Below are 15,295 nucleotides of genomic sequence, written 5' to 3'. Positions count from 1 at the left end.
AGACGAGCAGTGACATTATAAACTCCAGCATGACACTGTCACTCAGGACACCATGAACTCACTGCAATCCACATGCTGTTTCAATCAACATAGACCTCCATTTCTGGAGAATGTTTTGAACTGATTTAAAGTGTAGGGTCAAGATTTGTTTACAATTTTGTATATTTTTTGTTTTTGAATATATATATATATAGAGAGAGAGAGAGAGAGAGAGAGAGAGACAAAATCAATCCACCTGTTCTTAATCCTTCCATTTAACACCCAGAGAATTGTCACTGTAAGGGGAAAAAAGCTTGATCGATAGATCCATGAGAATTGAATCTCAGCATGAATGTTGGGTGCATTTGTAAAGCTGGAGTTTAAAATAAAAAGGAAGCTCTTGGGTGCCTCCAAAAACACAACTACAAATTAACAGAGCGGCTGAAAGAGATCAGAGTGGTCGGCGGGGAGCCCTGCTCAGCCACAGGAAGTGCTTATGCCTCAGATCCATACACTCCCAAAAACACGCTACTCAACACTCACATGACCCTGTGTGAGAAACCCTGGTCATAGAGGCCATTTCAGGGTATAAACTATGTGAATTAGATGCTTTTAAAGAGTTTAAAGGGCTAGTTCACCCAAAAATGACAATTCTGTCATTAATTACTCACCCTCATGTCATTCCAAACCTGTAAGACCTTCGTTCGTCTTCGGAACACAAATTAAGATATTTTTGATGAAATCCGAGAGCTTTCGGACCCTGCATTGACAGTAATGCAACTGACACATTCAAATGGCCCAGAAAGATAGTAAGGACATCGTTAAATCAGTCCATGTGACATCAGTGGTGCAATTGTAATGTAATGAAGCTAAGAGAAGAGATGGATAGATGAATAGATGGATGGATGGATAGAGATTACCAGGGTTGAAGTGCTTTAGGGCATTTATGCAAATATGGAAAAAGACATATTGTTTAGCAAGCCTGTAACCACATAAACATTTGCCATAGAAATATGTTCTTTTTTTAACATTTATGACTCCTTAAAACTTTGCATGCTTGTTTAGAATTAGCTGTTGCATGTGCTCACCAGGTTTCGTGAAGTTTTGAGCTTTTCTTTAGGCTTTGTAGGATTTTGGGTCAATTTGGACAGGCCCATTTTCTAAATGACATTATAGCTTCCCAAAGGGTAAATTTCAACATTTTTTGATAATTATTGACCTAGAGAGTCCAGTGCACTGGTTTGGTTCCAATCGGGCGAAAAACCTAAGACTAATTTGCAAAAAAACGATATCACGATCATTTAACAAATGATTTGATTGACAGAGTTGCCCCCCCGCCCCCGCCCCCGCCCCCGCCCCCCCCCAGGCCCACCAAGTTTCGTTCTGATCTGCCTCCGTTTACCTTGTCTAACGGATGCTTGTCTAACTTTATCGGCCAATGGCGGCCATGTATTTGAAATGCGCAAATGTCCTTAAAGACACTTGAGGCACTTTGGACCAAGACCGTGCACAGTGATTTTCATGTTGATAGGACAAAAATGGTTTCATAGGTATAGCCATTTTTGTTTTTTCCCTATTATTGCGCCATCAAGTGGTCGAGCCCTTGTTTTTGTATTTGTCCTGTGACCTTAGACTGAACTCTTACATAAGTGTTCTTAATTTGGTGGATGGTAGTACTCACACCGCCAACAACGTCACCAAGGCTGCCCCTGTCAGGCCGTTTGGGGTGAGCCTGGGTGACATTGTCGGCGGTGTGAGTACTACCATTCCTCCAAGTTTCAAGTCTCTACGACTTACGGTTTGGTCTGCACGATCAGTTTTACATGGAGATTGCTGGTTCGTGGCCATTCTAACAATTACAATAGGGTTTCAGCGCTACATGCTTAAACCTCTAATAAGTTCTGTCATACAATTTATTTTATACTTTTAGAACATCCTATTTCACTCATTTTGGATGTAAAATGGGTTGCTAATGGTGTTTCTTGTTGACTTTAACATCTAATTTCTGACATCCTTTGGGATACATTACTGTATTTTTTTTCTCTATCTCAAAGTGCCATTACAGTCCTATAAAATGGACTTTTAACATTTGCTGCTTTTTTCCCTCCATAAAGGCAAATATTACCGTCATTCCCATCTCTGTCCATGTTTAAATGTCTACAGGAAACTTTTGGTGTCCCCTGCATCACACACACACACATCCGCAGCTGTGCAGGCCAGACAGGCCTCTCTGACCGCTAGCGGGTGTCCGCCGCAGAGCCCGTCCCTCCTGCTATATCTGTCGCCATACAGCTCAATACTTAAAAAGTGATTATGGGTTTTGGAGTTATTACACTCCACCCTCCAGGCCTGGCCCGGCCTGTTTCCCCCGTGTTGTTTTTCCTGCGTTTGATGCATGCAGGTATAAAAGTTAAAATGAGATTTTACAGCAGCTTATGATGTTATGTGGCTGATAAGGGGTTTCCTGTCTGTTGAATAAAACAGAGCCGTTACCTCTTAGATAAGTTGATTTTTAAGTGAATTTGAAAAGAAATGATGCATTAATTGTTAATAAGTTGCGTTATAAAAATAAATCTATTTTAATATGTTATATTTATATAATTATATGCCTTCATAATGTGGATATGGATATAATTATGCTTTAACAATGGTGTAAAGTTCTACAGTTTAATTTTACAAACTTTGTAAAATGACATGGTGCTTTTCAGAAAGATATATGATATGTCTGATGTTTTTGAAATCTATATTTACTTCTGTTAAAAAATAACAGAAATTGAGATTTTTCTTTTTCTTTTATTGGTTTAGAAAAGGTTTTATTCTAACACATGGCAAGCTTTGACATCAGCTATTCATTATTAGTCATTTTTATTTATACTGTATGTATATGAGGGACATAAATGGCTCTGGTTTTGAATAATGACCATCTAACAGCAGTAGCGCACAAACTTTAAACACTCGGCTTCTCTTTGTCTGTCACCTTCAGTAATCTTAGTATTATTATAGTGCACTCGTGCCAAAGTGCTGCTGTGTGTGTCACAGTGGTTGTGTAGAGCGAGGATGAGTTATCCTCCATGTGTGCTGCTGAGAGAGGAAGTGCCGTCGAGCTGACAGAACGCTTTAATTGTGCCAGAGACCAGAGCGTCTGTGTCCTCTCAGCTGTTCAGACGCTGAGACACACATACCTGCGCACATTTGCACAACCATGCTAAACACTCATTTATCCATAATCCTGTTTATTAAGTCATTCTGAAACAGACTGCTGAATGAATCAGTAGTTTATGTAATGAATACATTTAAGTAAAAGTTTTTCTTTTGACATTTTGACCTCAGGCTCTGATGACTGTACGGTGCGTTTCTGGGAGGTCAGTACGGCTCGCTGCCTGAAGACTGTGGAGGTGGGCGGAGCTGTGAAGAGTGTGGCCTGGAATCCCAATCCTTCCATCTGTCTGGTGGCTGTCAGCTAGTAAGACCGCCTCTTTTTCTCTTATAATCTACACCTGATTGTTAATTTGTATGTTTTGTAACATTCAGTATGTGACGTATATTATTTGACAGCAGATGATTTACAGGATTTATTTTTAATGGGTGCAGAGCTGCAGTCTGGCTAAATGAGTGTTAGTTTAGTAAGCCTCAGGAAAGACCTATTATGAGAATGTCAAATGTTCATTTCGGAACTTGGGTAACATTTTCAAGAACTTTCTTTAAATGTTCCAAGAAATTTAAAGGAGTATTTGTTATTAAAAGGCCAGCTTTTTCATCCATCGTATTGATTTATCTAACCTACCTTTCTAACCATCTAATTGACTAACAAATGACCATTTTTTAGTTAATTAGATGGTTAGGAAAGTAGGTTAGATAAATCAGTATGATGGATGAATGGATGTATAGCTAATTCTGAGGATGATTGGTTGGTGTCAAGTAAACAGGTTACATAAATAGCTAGAATGGATGGATTAAAGGAGAAGTCCACTTCCAAAACAAAAATTTACAGATGTATGTACTCACCCCTTTGTCATACAAGATGTTCATGTCTTTTTTTCTTCAGCCATAGAGAAATTGTTTTTGAGTTAAACATTTCTGCATTTTTCTCCATATAATGGACTGATATGGTGCCCCCATTTTGAACTTCCAAAATGCAGTTTAAATGCGGCTTCAAACGATCCCAGATGCGGTTGTAAATGATCCCAGCCGAGGAAGAAGGGTCTTATCTAGCGAAACCACCGGTTATTTTCATTAAAAAATACAGTCTCAAATGCTCGTCTTGTCTTACTCTCCCTGAACTCTGTGTATTCTGGTTCAAGACAGATCGTATTTTCTCCCTCAATTTCAAAAATCATTTCAAAATCATCCTACATCACTGCAGAAGTACCGACCCAGTCTGTGCAAAGTGAACATGCAAAGAAAATCCCCACAACAAAAAAGGTAAAACTGCGATTTTGAAGTTGAGGGAGAACATGAGATGGGAATTTTTCGACATACTCTAACTGTCATGAACGGGAACAAAAAAAAAAAAAAACAGTTCAGGCAGAGTAAGACAAGACGAGCATTTGACATTAAAAAGCATATAAATTGTATTATTTTTATGAAAATAACCGATCGTTTCGCTAGATAAATAAGACCCTTCTTCCTCACCTGGAATCGTTTACAACCACATTTGGGATCATTTGAAGCCAATTCAAACTGTATTTTGGAAGTTCAAAATCAGGGCACCATACCAGTTCGTTATATGGAGAAAAATCCTGAAATGTTTCCCCCAAAAAACATAATTTCTCTATGGCTGAAGAAAGAAAGACATGAACATCTTGGATGACAAGGGGTGTGTACATTATTTGTCAATTTTTGTTCTGGAAGTGTTTCTTAGTTATTTGGTTGATTAGTTGTTAGATAAATAGTTATAAATAGTTAATGAAGTAAAATAAATAGTTATGGAGGTGGGTAAATATAGGTAGGATGGAAGGATGGATGGATGCATAGATGATGTATGGTTGGACAGATGGGTGGATGGATGGATGGCTGCATAGATGAAGGATGGTTATACTGATAGATGAATGTATAGATGATGTATGGTTGGACAGATGGGTGGATGGATGGATGGTTGGACTGATAGATAGATGAATGTATAGATGATGGATGTTTGGGTAGATGGATGGATGGATGGATGGATGGATGCATAAATGATGGATGTTGGACAGACTGGATGGATGATAGATGGATAGATGATGTATGGTTGGACAGATGGGTGGATGGATGGATGGATGGATGGATGCATAGATGGTGTATGGTTGGACAGATGGGTGGATGGATGGATGGCTGCATAGATGAAGGATGGTTGGACTGATAGATAGATGAATGTATAGATGATGGATGTTTGGGTAGATGGATGGATGGGTGGGTGGATGCATGGATGTATGGATATATAGACAAAGGATTTTTTGGTCAGATAGATGGATGGACGGATGGATGGGTCCATAAATGATGGATTTTGGACTGATGGATGTGTAGGTAGACAAATGGATAGATGGATGGATGTTGGATAGATGATGGACTGCTGGTTCAAAATGGGTTAGTAGTTAGGTTAGATAGATACATGGACTTTTGAGATAGATGATTAGTTGGATGATTAGATAAATAGCTTGTTTTATCAGATGTATGTGGAGATAGATGAGAATGAACATGATGTTTGTGTGCAGTGATGACACTGTTGTCCTGCTGAACCCTGGTCTGGGCGACCGACTGGTTTGCACCGCTACGGATCAGATGATCTCTTCCTATGAGGAGCCAGAGGAAGTAAGGGATCAGCCTGTTCAGTGGGCCGTCGCAGAGGGCGAAGGTCACGAGCAGGGTCACCGCCTCATCCTCAAACACCCCAAGGTAATTAAAACACATACAAACACACCACAGTGGTCTGATTATATATTCATAAGAATGCGATCATCACAATAACCGTTAGCTGGTCACGTTTCTCATCTATTGAATACGATATTTTCCAGTTAACAATAGAAACTCTTTCTTTCCTTCTCTTATCCCCTCCGAGAGCGTCCGTCCGTCTCTCACGTGAGCTGCAGCCAGAGGCTTTTAACTATTGGCAGAAGCCACAAGCCTGTGGTCGTCTTTTTCCTGAAATGGAAAGAAATTTAAGACGCCTCTAGTGTCCAATTAAAACTACTGGAAAAAGCAAAGCAGCGACACGCGTTGGCAGACTGGCAGAGGCCGAGCCGGCGTTAATAACGGCAGTAAATTTAGTCCCAGCGTGTCTTTGAGGTTATAATTGGATTAATTGTCTGTGGATTTACCGCAGAATGACTTTGACCTCTGACCTCCACCCACCCGCTTTCTTTCTCTGCTCTGTCTGAAGGCCGTGAGGCAGGTGACGTGGCACGGGAAAGGTGACTACCTGGCGTGCGTCATGCCCGACAACGGCAGCAGCCTCCAGGTGGTCATCCACCAGGTGAGCAAACGCAGGACCCAGAACCCCTTCCGCAAGAACAAGGGTCTGGTGCAGTGTGTCTCCTTCCACCCCATCAGGCCGTATTTCTTCGTGGCCACACAGCGCTACGTGCGAGTCTACAACCTCATCAAACAGGAGCTCACCAAGAAGCTGATGGCCAACTGCAAATGGATTTCAAGCATGTCCATTCATCCGGGAGGTGTGTAACTGGATGCTTCTCTGAAAGGGTCACCATTTCATTCAAAATTTGATTTACTTTCTTTTAGTAAGTAGAAGTTTTGGAGAACCTCCCATGAATTTCCCATGCAATGAAAGCATATTAGGGCTGTTAAAAACGCAGAGCAAAAGTGCAGTTACATTTACCATTGCTCAACAAAATGTAGTGAGTAAAATCCAGTCGTTTTAATAGGAATTTTGTCTGAACATATTGTGGCAAATAAATTTCCCTATGCAAATTCTTCAATGTTACATTAAATATTAAAACTTAAATCTGAACTATATTAAATATTAAAACTTAAATCATTAACTATTGCTTTAAAAGCAGTTATTTAGAGTTTGTAGCTTTGGGTGTTTATTTCATCATCATTATTTTTATATAGTTCTTATATATTATCTTAAATATTATAAAATATATTACAGAAAATATTATATTTTAATTGTCTTTTGAGAAATCTTCTGAAGCCATGTTATAGTTTTGTTTAAGGAACAAACTGAAATTCAGGCTGTAGGTCCCAAATCTCATTTGTTTGCGTTGATTAAAGTGGTGTTGTTTTTATCTGTGTACATTTAAGTTATATGAAAAATTGTAGTATGTAGTATTCCAAAAATAATTTGTAAATAAAGTAGCATTTACATCCTGTGAGTTTAAAATAACAAAATAATGAAAATCGAAATTGGCACCAGTTTTTTCTTTTTAATTTTAAACTTTTAGCCGTTTTTTATTAGCTTATTTTGTTTTTCGATTTAGCTTTATTTTATTTTTGTCTTAAATACTTAATATTTAGTAATTATCTTTTTATTATTTTTTTTTTAGTTATTTTTAATTTTAAAGTTTTAGTAATTTTATTTTGTGCTTTTGTTGTTTTTATTAGCTTGTGTTTTTATATATATTTTTATTTAGCTTTATTTTATTTTTGTCTTAAATACTTAGTATTTAGTAATTATCTTTTTATTTTATTTTATTTTTTTTTTTATTTGAAAGTTTTAGTCGTTTTATTTTGTGCTTTTGTAAGCTTATGTTTGTATATATATTTCTATTTAGCTTTACTTTACTTTTGTCTTAATTTCAGTAATTTTAATAGTTATTTTATTTCAGTTAGTTGCCAAGGTAACATTTCTCATTTTTTATTTATATTTTAGTTAAATTTGAGTTAACAAAAAATATTTGTAATAGTTTTAGTTAACAATAAAACACCCTGGTTGGCACGCACACATAAAATACATGTTATAGTTACTCTTTTGTTAAATAGAAAATGTTTATGGCGAACATCACGTTTGCTAGCAATTAGTAGCAGATGCCGTATTTCTGTGTAACACGACTTTTTTGATGTGCATCTAAGAATTCATCCTGTAAATGTGTTACCATCTTAGTTTTTGCACTTCTGCTTAACTCAAGCTTGCATTTTGGACATTTTATTTGAATTCAGCATTTGTAGGCTTAAAATTGACCAAAATATGTTAATAAAAACTTGTCAAATACCATTGTCTTATATAACCAATAGATGAACAAAGTTTGTATTATTATTATGTCTAAATGAGATTTGAGAGCTACAGCAGAGAAGGTGATTTTGAGTAAATGGTGATTTAAATGTTGGTCTGTCGTATGACTTTAGATGACTCAAGTCATATGAATTACTTTAATGGTGCTCTTTTGTCCTTTTGGGAGTTTTTGAAGGCCAGCATAGGCTTTGAGGAATGGAAAATATCAGCTTGGAGATTTTTAAAAATATTTTGTGTGAAGAAAGTCATTGGTTTGGAATGAAATGAATAAATGAGAAGAAATTCATTTTTGGGTAAACGATTATGGACGCTAACCTCTTACAGTAACCTTTGAAATGAAAACTGACAGCATTCTTCAGCCTGTTATGGTGTGTTATATAAAACTGAGTATTTGGAGGTGACCAAAGGAAAGTTATCCTGGCTTAATATTCGTCTTGGTTTCTCAAAAATGTCCTTAAAGCGACATTTGACATCAGTGACCAAATGAGATTCGTTTCTTCTCTTTTACCCATTTTCCACAGGCGACAACGTGGTATGCGGTAGCTACGACTGTCGTCTGGCCTGGTTCGACCTGGACCTGTCCACGAAACCATACAAAGTTCTCCGGTGAGTCAGCACGAGCAGGTTTTTATAATTTGGGCAGTCTGGGGCAGGCTCGAGGGAAATTGTTGGTAATGTTGGGCCTGTCAAATGAATGAATGTCTCCGTTTGGGACTTGGAGCGGTTCTGCGTAACGTCCCTCTGCTGTCGGGACGCTGACGGGTCTGTCTTGTGTCTCTGTCCATACAGGCATCATAAGAAGGCTCTGAGGAGCGTGGCCTACCACAGGCACTACCCGCTGTTCGCGTCCGGCTCTGATGACGGCAGCGTTATCGTCTGTCATGGGATGGTCTACAAGTGAGTCTTCTTGTCTGGGTTGTGTTTCTCTGTTTTCTGATCTCTTTTCGTTTTTTGGCTGTGTTTTGAATTGCATACAACCAGTAAATGCGCGCTGTGCCTACTGTACATAATGTATGCCGTGTATTTCTCAGAATTGCATGAGTATAACTTACAATTCTGATCTAATAACGTAATTGTGAGTTTATATCACGCAATTCTGACTTTTTTTTCTCAAAATTGTGAGATATAAACTAATATAAATATAAAAATTGTGAGATATAAATAAGTTTAAAAAATCAGAATTGTATCTCAAAATTCTGATGAAAAAAGTCTAAATTGTTAGTTTACGTCTCACAATTTTGACTTTATTTCTCAGAATTGGACGTTTATTTCTCGCAATTACTTTATAAAGTCAGAATTGCAAGATATAAACCCGCAATTCTGACTTTTAACGTAATTGTGAGTTTATATCAGCAATTCTTACCGCATTTCTCAGAATTGTAAGTTTATATCTCACAATTTAAGAAAAAAGTCAGAGTTGCAAGATGTAAACTCGCAATTGCAAGAAACAAAGGTCAGAATTGTGAGATTAAAAGTTTCAGTTACCATTTTTATTTTTTATTCAGTGGCGGAACCGGTCTTCCGTAGCATATTGTGCAGTTTATACTCTCGACTACTTTAAAATAATAAATTAAGGTAATATAAGTAATATATTAATATTTTATGCAGTATGCTGCTGACTAGTTTAAATATAATTGTGCCATTGTTTATAGGTAATAAATAAATAAATAAATAAATATTTATATTTATATTTTCATATTTTCAGTGATAAATATTACAAATGCTGGCTAGTTTAAATATACAAATATTAATTATTAAATATAAAAGAATATAAGAAATATTCAAAATGTTTGCTACTGCCAACTATTTTAAATATATCCATTTTAATAATCCAGTTATGATCTTTGAATTAAAGGTTCGTTTTTTTATTCTTATCTAAATTGTGTCTGAAATCTCTTAAAGGGATAGTTCATGCAGAAATGTCAAATATGTCATCATTTGCTCACCCTCAAGTTGTTCCAAACCTGTATAAATTATAAATTTCTTTTTGTTGAACACAAAAGAAGATATTTTAAAGATTGAAATGTAACTACAGAATAATTTAAGCAACTTGTTCTTTACTATCCCTCTAGTTAAAGAAAATTCTAAATGTTAAACAAATCACTTAAATATTCTGTGTGAATGGCGTCTAGCGATATATTCTACTTGTTCTCTTTGCTGCTATCATTGGCTTATTTAGTGTCTAATTCGAATGTTTGGTAATATTTTTATTCAAAATCATGATATCACGATTTCTAAAGAATAAAATTGTGGCAAAACATTAAATTCAAATTAATCGATAAAATCTGAAAAATCACCAAGCCCTACTTCCATAGTATTTTTTTATTTTTTTTCTTTCTCCATACATTGGAAGTCAATGGCTACCGGCAAGTCTTTTAATTTGCTACCAGAACACTGGAATCGGAAAGTCAGTTGTGTAGTGCACATTTTAGTGCATATAGTAACCTGTACACATACTGCACAAATAGTGTAGGTAGTATGGTGATATGCTATTCTGAACACACCGTGTCTAACTTAACACAGTGTAGTTCTCTCCTTTCTGGCTTTTCTTCTCTTTCTGTCTGTCTGTTTCTCTTGGGCATGTGTCCAGTGTATCTGCAGGGGTAGACTATCATTCCTATAGTCTGGTCAGGAACGCTCTTTGAGCGGAGCAAATGATCCGTGTACGGTGGAGGGCAAGTGAGATCTGGATGAAAAGCCTTCATCAGCTGGCTTTAATAGATCTCTTTATACTCAAACGGAGGATGTCATGTTATTTTTCCACTTCTTACTTTCCCCAGTCAAACTGTTGATGCATATACAGCAAACCATATTTCCAGAATTCACTGTTTTATGGCCTTTACGGCCCTCAGACAGTTGGAAGAAATGGCCAGCAGTTTTTACCACAAAATTTGGGTAGAGAAAAAGGAAACTCTTTTTTTTTTTTTTTTTTTTTTTTTTTTTTTTTTAGGATGGGACAGAATGGTTGACTAGGCTAAAAATAGAGTGTGGACTAGATTAGTGAGATCTGCTAGAATTTTTTGTTAGGGTTAGAAACAAATTATGAATTTAGTTTAAATGGTTACATTTGTGGTCAAAATGACACATTTTTATAAACCATTTTGACAAGTATGTGTTTTTTACTCTGTACAATTGATTATCGTGTTCACAATTTAATAATGTATTATTTAAAAATCTTTCTCTCTCTCCTTCAGCTTGCCCCCTATCAGGGATCACCATAGCGAAGTGATCCGCGAAGCCTATTTGGCACGTTTTACGCCGGATAATGTATTATTTAAAAATAAAGACAATAAAATCTGTGCATAAAAGAAATGTAAAATAGTTCAGTATTAATAATTTAATAATTAAAAAAAAAAAAACTAAATATGTACGATGTATTTATAAACTATTAATTTATACATGTAATAATAATTATTTTTAAAAAATTTAATTCACAGTATTAATTAAAATATAATGTAATTTAAAATGTACAGATTTGGATTTAATTAATTGTTTTACATTAATACTGAACACATTCAACATTTAATTCATAATTAAATAATTAGTAATTATTAAAAAAAATAAACTATGCACATAAGACATTTAAAAATTGTAGTATCTAGTATTTGTAGTATTTGTGGTCAAAATGACACATTTTATAAACCATTTTGACAAATATGTTTTTTTATATATTTTATACATTATAATGTTCACAATTTAATTTAATTAATGTGTTTTTAAAAAATAAAAGCAATAAAATCTGTGCATAAAAGAAATTTAAAATATTTTAGTATTAAAATGTAATAAATTTTAATGATTTAATAATTTAAAAAACTGTACATGATACATTCATAAAGTATTCAGTAAAATTTTATACGTGTGATAATTGTTTTTTTTTAATAAATGCACAATAATATTAATTAAAATGTAATTTCAATTATTTTAAAAATAAGAACAATATGCACATAAGACATTTAAAATTTGTAGTAAAATTGATATTTCAAAATCACACAATCTGTACAAGAAATACATTTTAAAGGAAGCTAAAATAAATGATACATTTTTGTTAGGGTTAGAAGCAATTTGTGAATTTTGTTTAAATGCTACACTTACATTTGTGGTCAAAATGACATTTTTATAAACCATTTTGACAAATAAGTTTTATTTTTTACTCTGTATAATTGATTATAGTGTTCACAATTTAATAATTTAATCAGTGTGTTATTTAAAAATAAAAACAATCTGCATAAAAGAAATAAAAAAAAACATTTGTATTAAAATGTAATACATTTTAATAATTTAATCATTTTAAAAAACAAAATCTGTATGTGATACATTTTTTAAGTATTCAGTAAAATTTTATAATAATATTTTAAAAATTTTAAAACAATTAAATGTACAATAATATTAATTAATGCATGTAATTTAAAATGTACAGATTTGGGTTATATTAATTGTATTACGTTAATACTGAAAATTGTAACATTTAATTCATAGCTAAATTATTTGCGATAATTAAAAAAAAATAAGAACAGTATGCACATAAGACATTTAAAAATTGTAGTAAAAAAAAAATATTTCAAAATAGAAAATACAATCTGTACATGAGAAGCTGAAATAAATGAAGGCATGGTAGAATGTTTCAAGTATGGTTTTAATATGACTTCCTTATAACAAAAAAAAATGTTTGAATCTGTTAGGTTTAATAAAAATCAACTCGTGGTTCATAAAAGTGCCCATAGTTGAAGAAACATCCATTGGCAGAAAAGAATTCAGACATTTAAGAACTGTTATTGGAGCCAGACTTTATGAAAATCATTATTCAGAGCCAGTTATGAACAACACTAACCTTTCTAATGTCTTTGTGTTAATCTTACAGTGACTTGCTGCAGAATCCTCTGATTGTTCCAGTGAAGGTTCTGAAGGGTCACAGCATCACTCATGACCTCGGGGTCCTCGATGTGACCTTCCACCCAACCCAACCCTGGGTGTTTTCCTCAGGGGCCGACGGAACAGTCCGTCTTTTCACCTAGAGAACAAAACGAAAACAGCCCTCCGTCGGGAGCCGCGACCTTGAGTTTTCAAAACCAGAAATTACACGCCAGTTACGACTCGATGAGGTTTTTTAGACTTGCTGCTCTCTTGAGGACACTGACATGTTGCTGGCAGGAATCAAGTGCCTGATCTGATATTGAACATGTCATTATAATATGTGTTTTGAGCTATGTTTTGCCTTTTTTATGTTAGAAGAAAATACATCCAGCCGTTCATAGAGTCCTACGGGACTCGAGTGCAGCGTTAAAAGAGAGACAGGTTTGGTTTCAAACCCAAAACCGTGTGCGCTCAAAAAGGCCCGTTTCCGTATTGGGCTGTCAGTGCCCCGCAGCAAATCAAGCCCAACCGCTAATCCTTGGACAAGGAAGCTGGATTTGAAATGAAACAAATGTCTGACGTTGGGCCTTGCCAAAGGAAACAAGACATGAAACAAAGCTGCAGACGTATGTCCTTCACTTACACCTCCCCATGCTTTTTTAAACCACCTTTTGAAGCATTTCATTCAGAAATGTGCGTCCTACCAGTGTCAACGTGTCAGCTTTTTTATTTTTTACCTTAACCTGTTTAGTTGTGAAACCTTTACAACTTGTATTTCAGACACCGGTTGCTTTTTAATTAAACATGGTGTTTCTTGAAAAGTGTTTGGAGTTTGTTTTCTCTTCTGGTTTCTCGCCACAGGTCAGCGAGGGTGATTTTGAGGACTCCTGAATTATATGCAGCGAGGGTCTGGGAATTGGTTTCGTTTCCTCCTCCAAGAGGCCCAGACGCCGCTGATCAGACGGCATTGTGTGTTATAGATCATATTTCGTGGAGGCCGTCCACCTGCGGGTCCTTCTCTCAACTCCAGACGTCGGTCTCAAGGCTGTGAGCCTCTCTCAGTGTGGAGGTCACAGTTCTTTGTTAATTTGCCAGTATCTCAGGGATGGAAGTGTTTGTAGACCAGTGTCAATTAAATAATATTATCTTAGATTGCTTACCAAGCATTAAAAGTTCTGTAATATTTTATGTAGTGTTTATACCAAAATACCTCCATTCTCCAGTGATAGGGGAGTTATTGTGTAACTTTATATCGTAGTAATGGTTTGTTACATGGTATCAGAGTTATTTTTGCTGGAAATGTATACTACCAGTCAAAAGTTTTTGAACAGTAAGATTTTTAATATTTTTTAGTCTCTTCTTTTCTGCTCACCAAGCCTGCATTTATTCGATTCAAAGTACAGCAAAAACAGTAACATTTTAAGATATTTTTACTATTTAAAATAACGGTTTTCTATTTGAATATTTTTTAAAATGTAATTTATTCCTGTGATTTCAAAGCTGAATTTTTAGCATCATTACTCCAGTCTTCAGTGTCATATGATGTTTCAGAAAACATTCTAATATTCTGATTTGCTGCTTAAAAAACATTTATTATTATTATGTTGAAAACAGCTGAGTAAAATTTTCTTGATAATTAGAAAGTTAAGAAGAACAGCATTTATCCCAAATAGAAATATTTTTAATATTTTATCATCTCTTTTGATCAATTTAAAGCGTCCTTGCAAAATAAAAGTATTCATTTCTATAATTTCTTTCTTAAATATATGTATATATATATATATATATATATCTTTTGAATGGTATAGTGCATGTTACAAAGGCTTTTTATTTCAGATAAATGCTGATCATTGAATCTTTGTGTTCATCCTATAATTTCCGGTCAGATAGGTGAAATATTAGGCTAATATCTTATTTAATACTGCTTAACCATCTATTAACTTTAGTTTGTCAAAATATTGCGCCCTTTCCTGCTTACTAAGTCCCTCTCTATATGATGTAGCAGCGTCCACATGTTTTTTCTGTGGTTTTGCAGCACAAATTAGCAGAAAAACATATTCAGTAGTACATTAACCCGTGCAATCCATGCTGTTGTTTACATCTGAGTATCGCTAATATGGCCGCGCAACCAGGCAAATGACCAAACAGTGATGAAAGTCTCTATAAAACCACGGTTGGTTTTTGTAAGGCAAATGCCACACATTTTAAGCAAAAATGTAGAAAAAAAAGTTGAAGCCAGTGATCTGAATCTAGTGAATTACTACACATTGTTTTTAAATTCTATGGGTCTGGTTTCCG

General features: G+C 35.1%; 1 protein-coding gene across 1 annotated transcript in view; it reads left to right on the top strand.

The window, feature by feature from the left end:
* bop1 (BOP1 ribosomal biogenesis factor) overlaps positions 1-13,812 on the top strand; it is a 96,049-nt gene extending 82,237 nt beyond the window's left edge. The window contains exons 11-16 of the mRNA XM_051137230.1: positions 3,310-3,442; positions 5,670-5,850; positions 6,335-6,626; positions 8,668-8,752; positions 8,936-9,043; positions 13,005-13,812. Of these exons, the coding sequence (XP_050993187.1) occupies positions 3,310-3,442; positions 5,670-5,850; positions 6,335-6,626; positions 8,668-8,752; positions 8,936-9,043; positions 13,005-13,158 (953 nt within the window). The 3' untranslated portion in view covers positions 13,159-13,812. The remainder of the gene's footprint in view (positions 1-3,309; positions 3,443-5,669; positions 5,851-6,334; positions 6,627-8,667; positions 8,753-8,935; positions 9,044-13,004) is intronic.
* Positions 13,813-15,295: the final 1,483 nt, after the last annotated feature.

Source organism: Labeo rohita, chromosome 19, assembly GCF_022985175.1.
Source record: "Labeo rohita strain BAU-BD-2019 chromosome 19, IGBB_LRoh.1.0, whole genome shotgun sequence".
NCBI lineage: Eukaryota > Metazoa > Chordata > Actinopteri > Cypriniformes > Cyprinidae > Labeo > Labeo rohita.
Note: the sequence above shows the minus strand (reverse complement) of the source record. Positions and strands in the feature narration are given on the sequence as shown.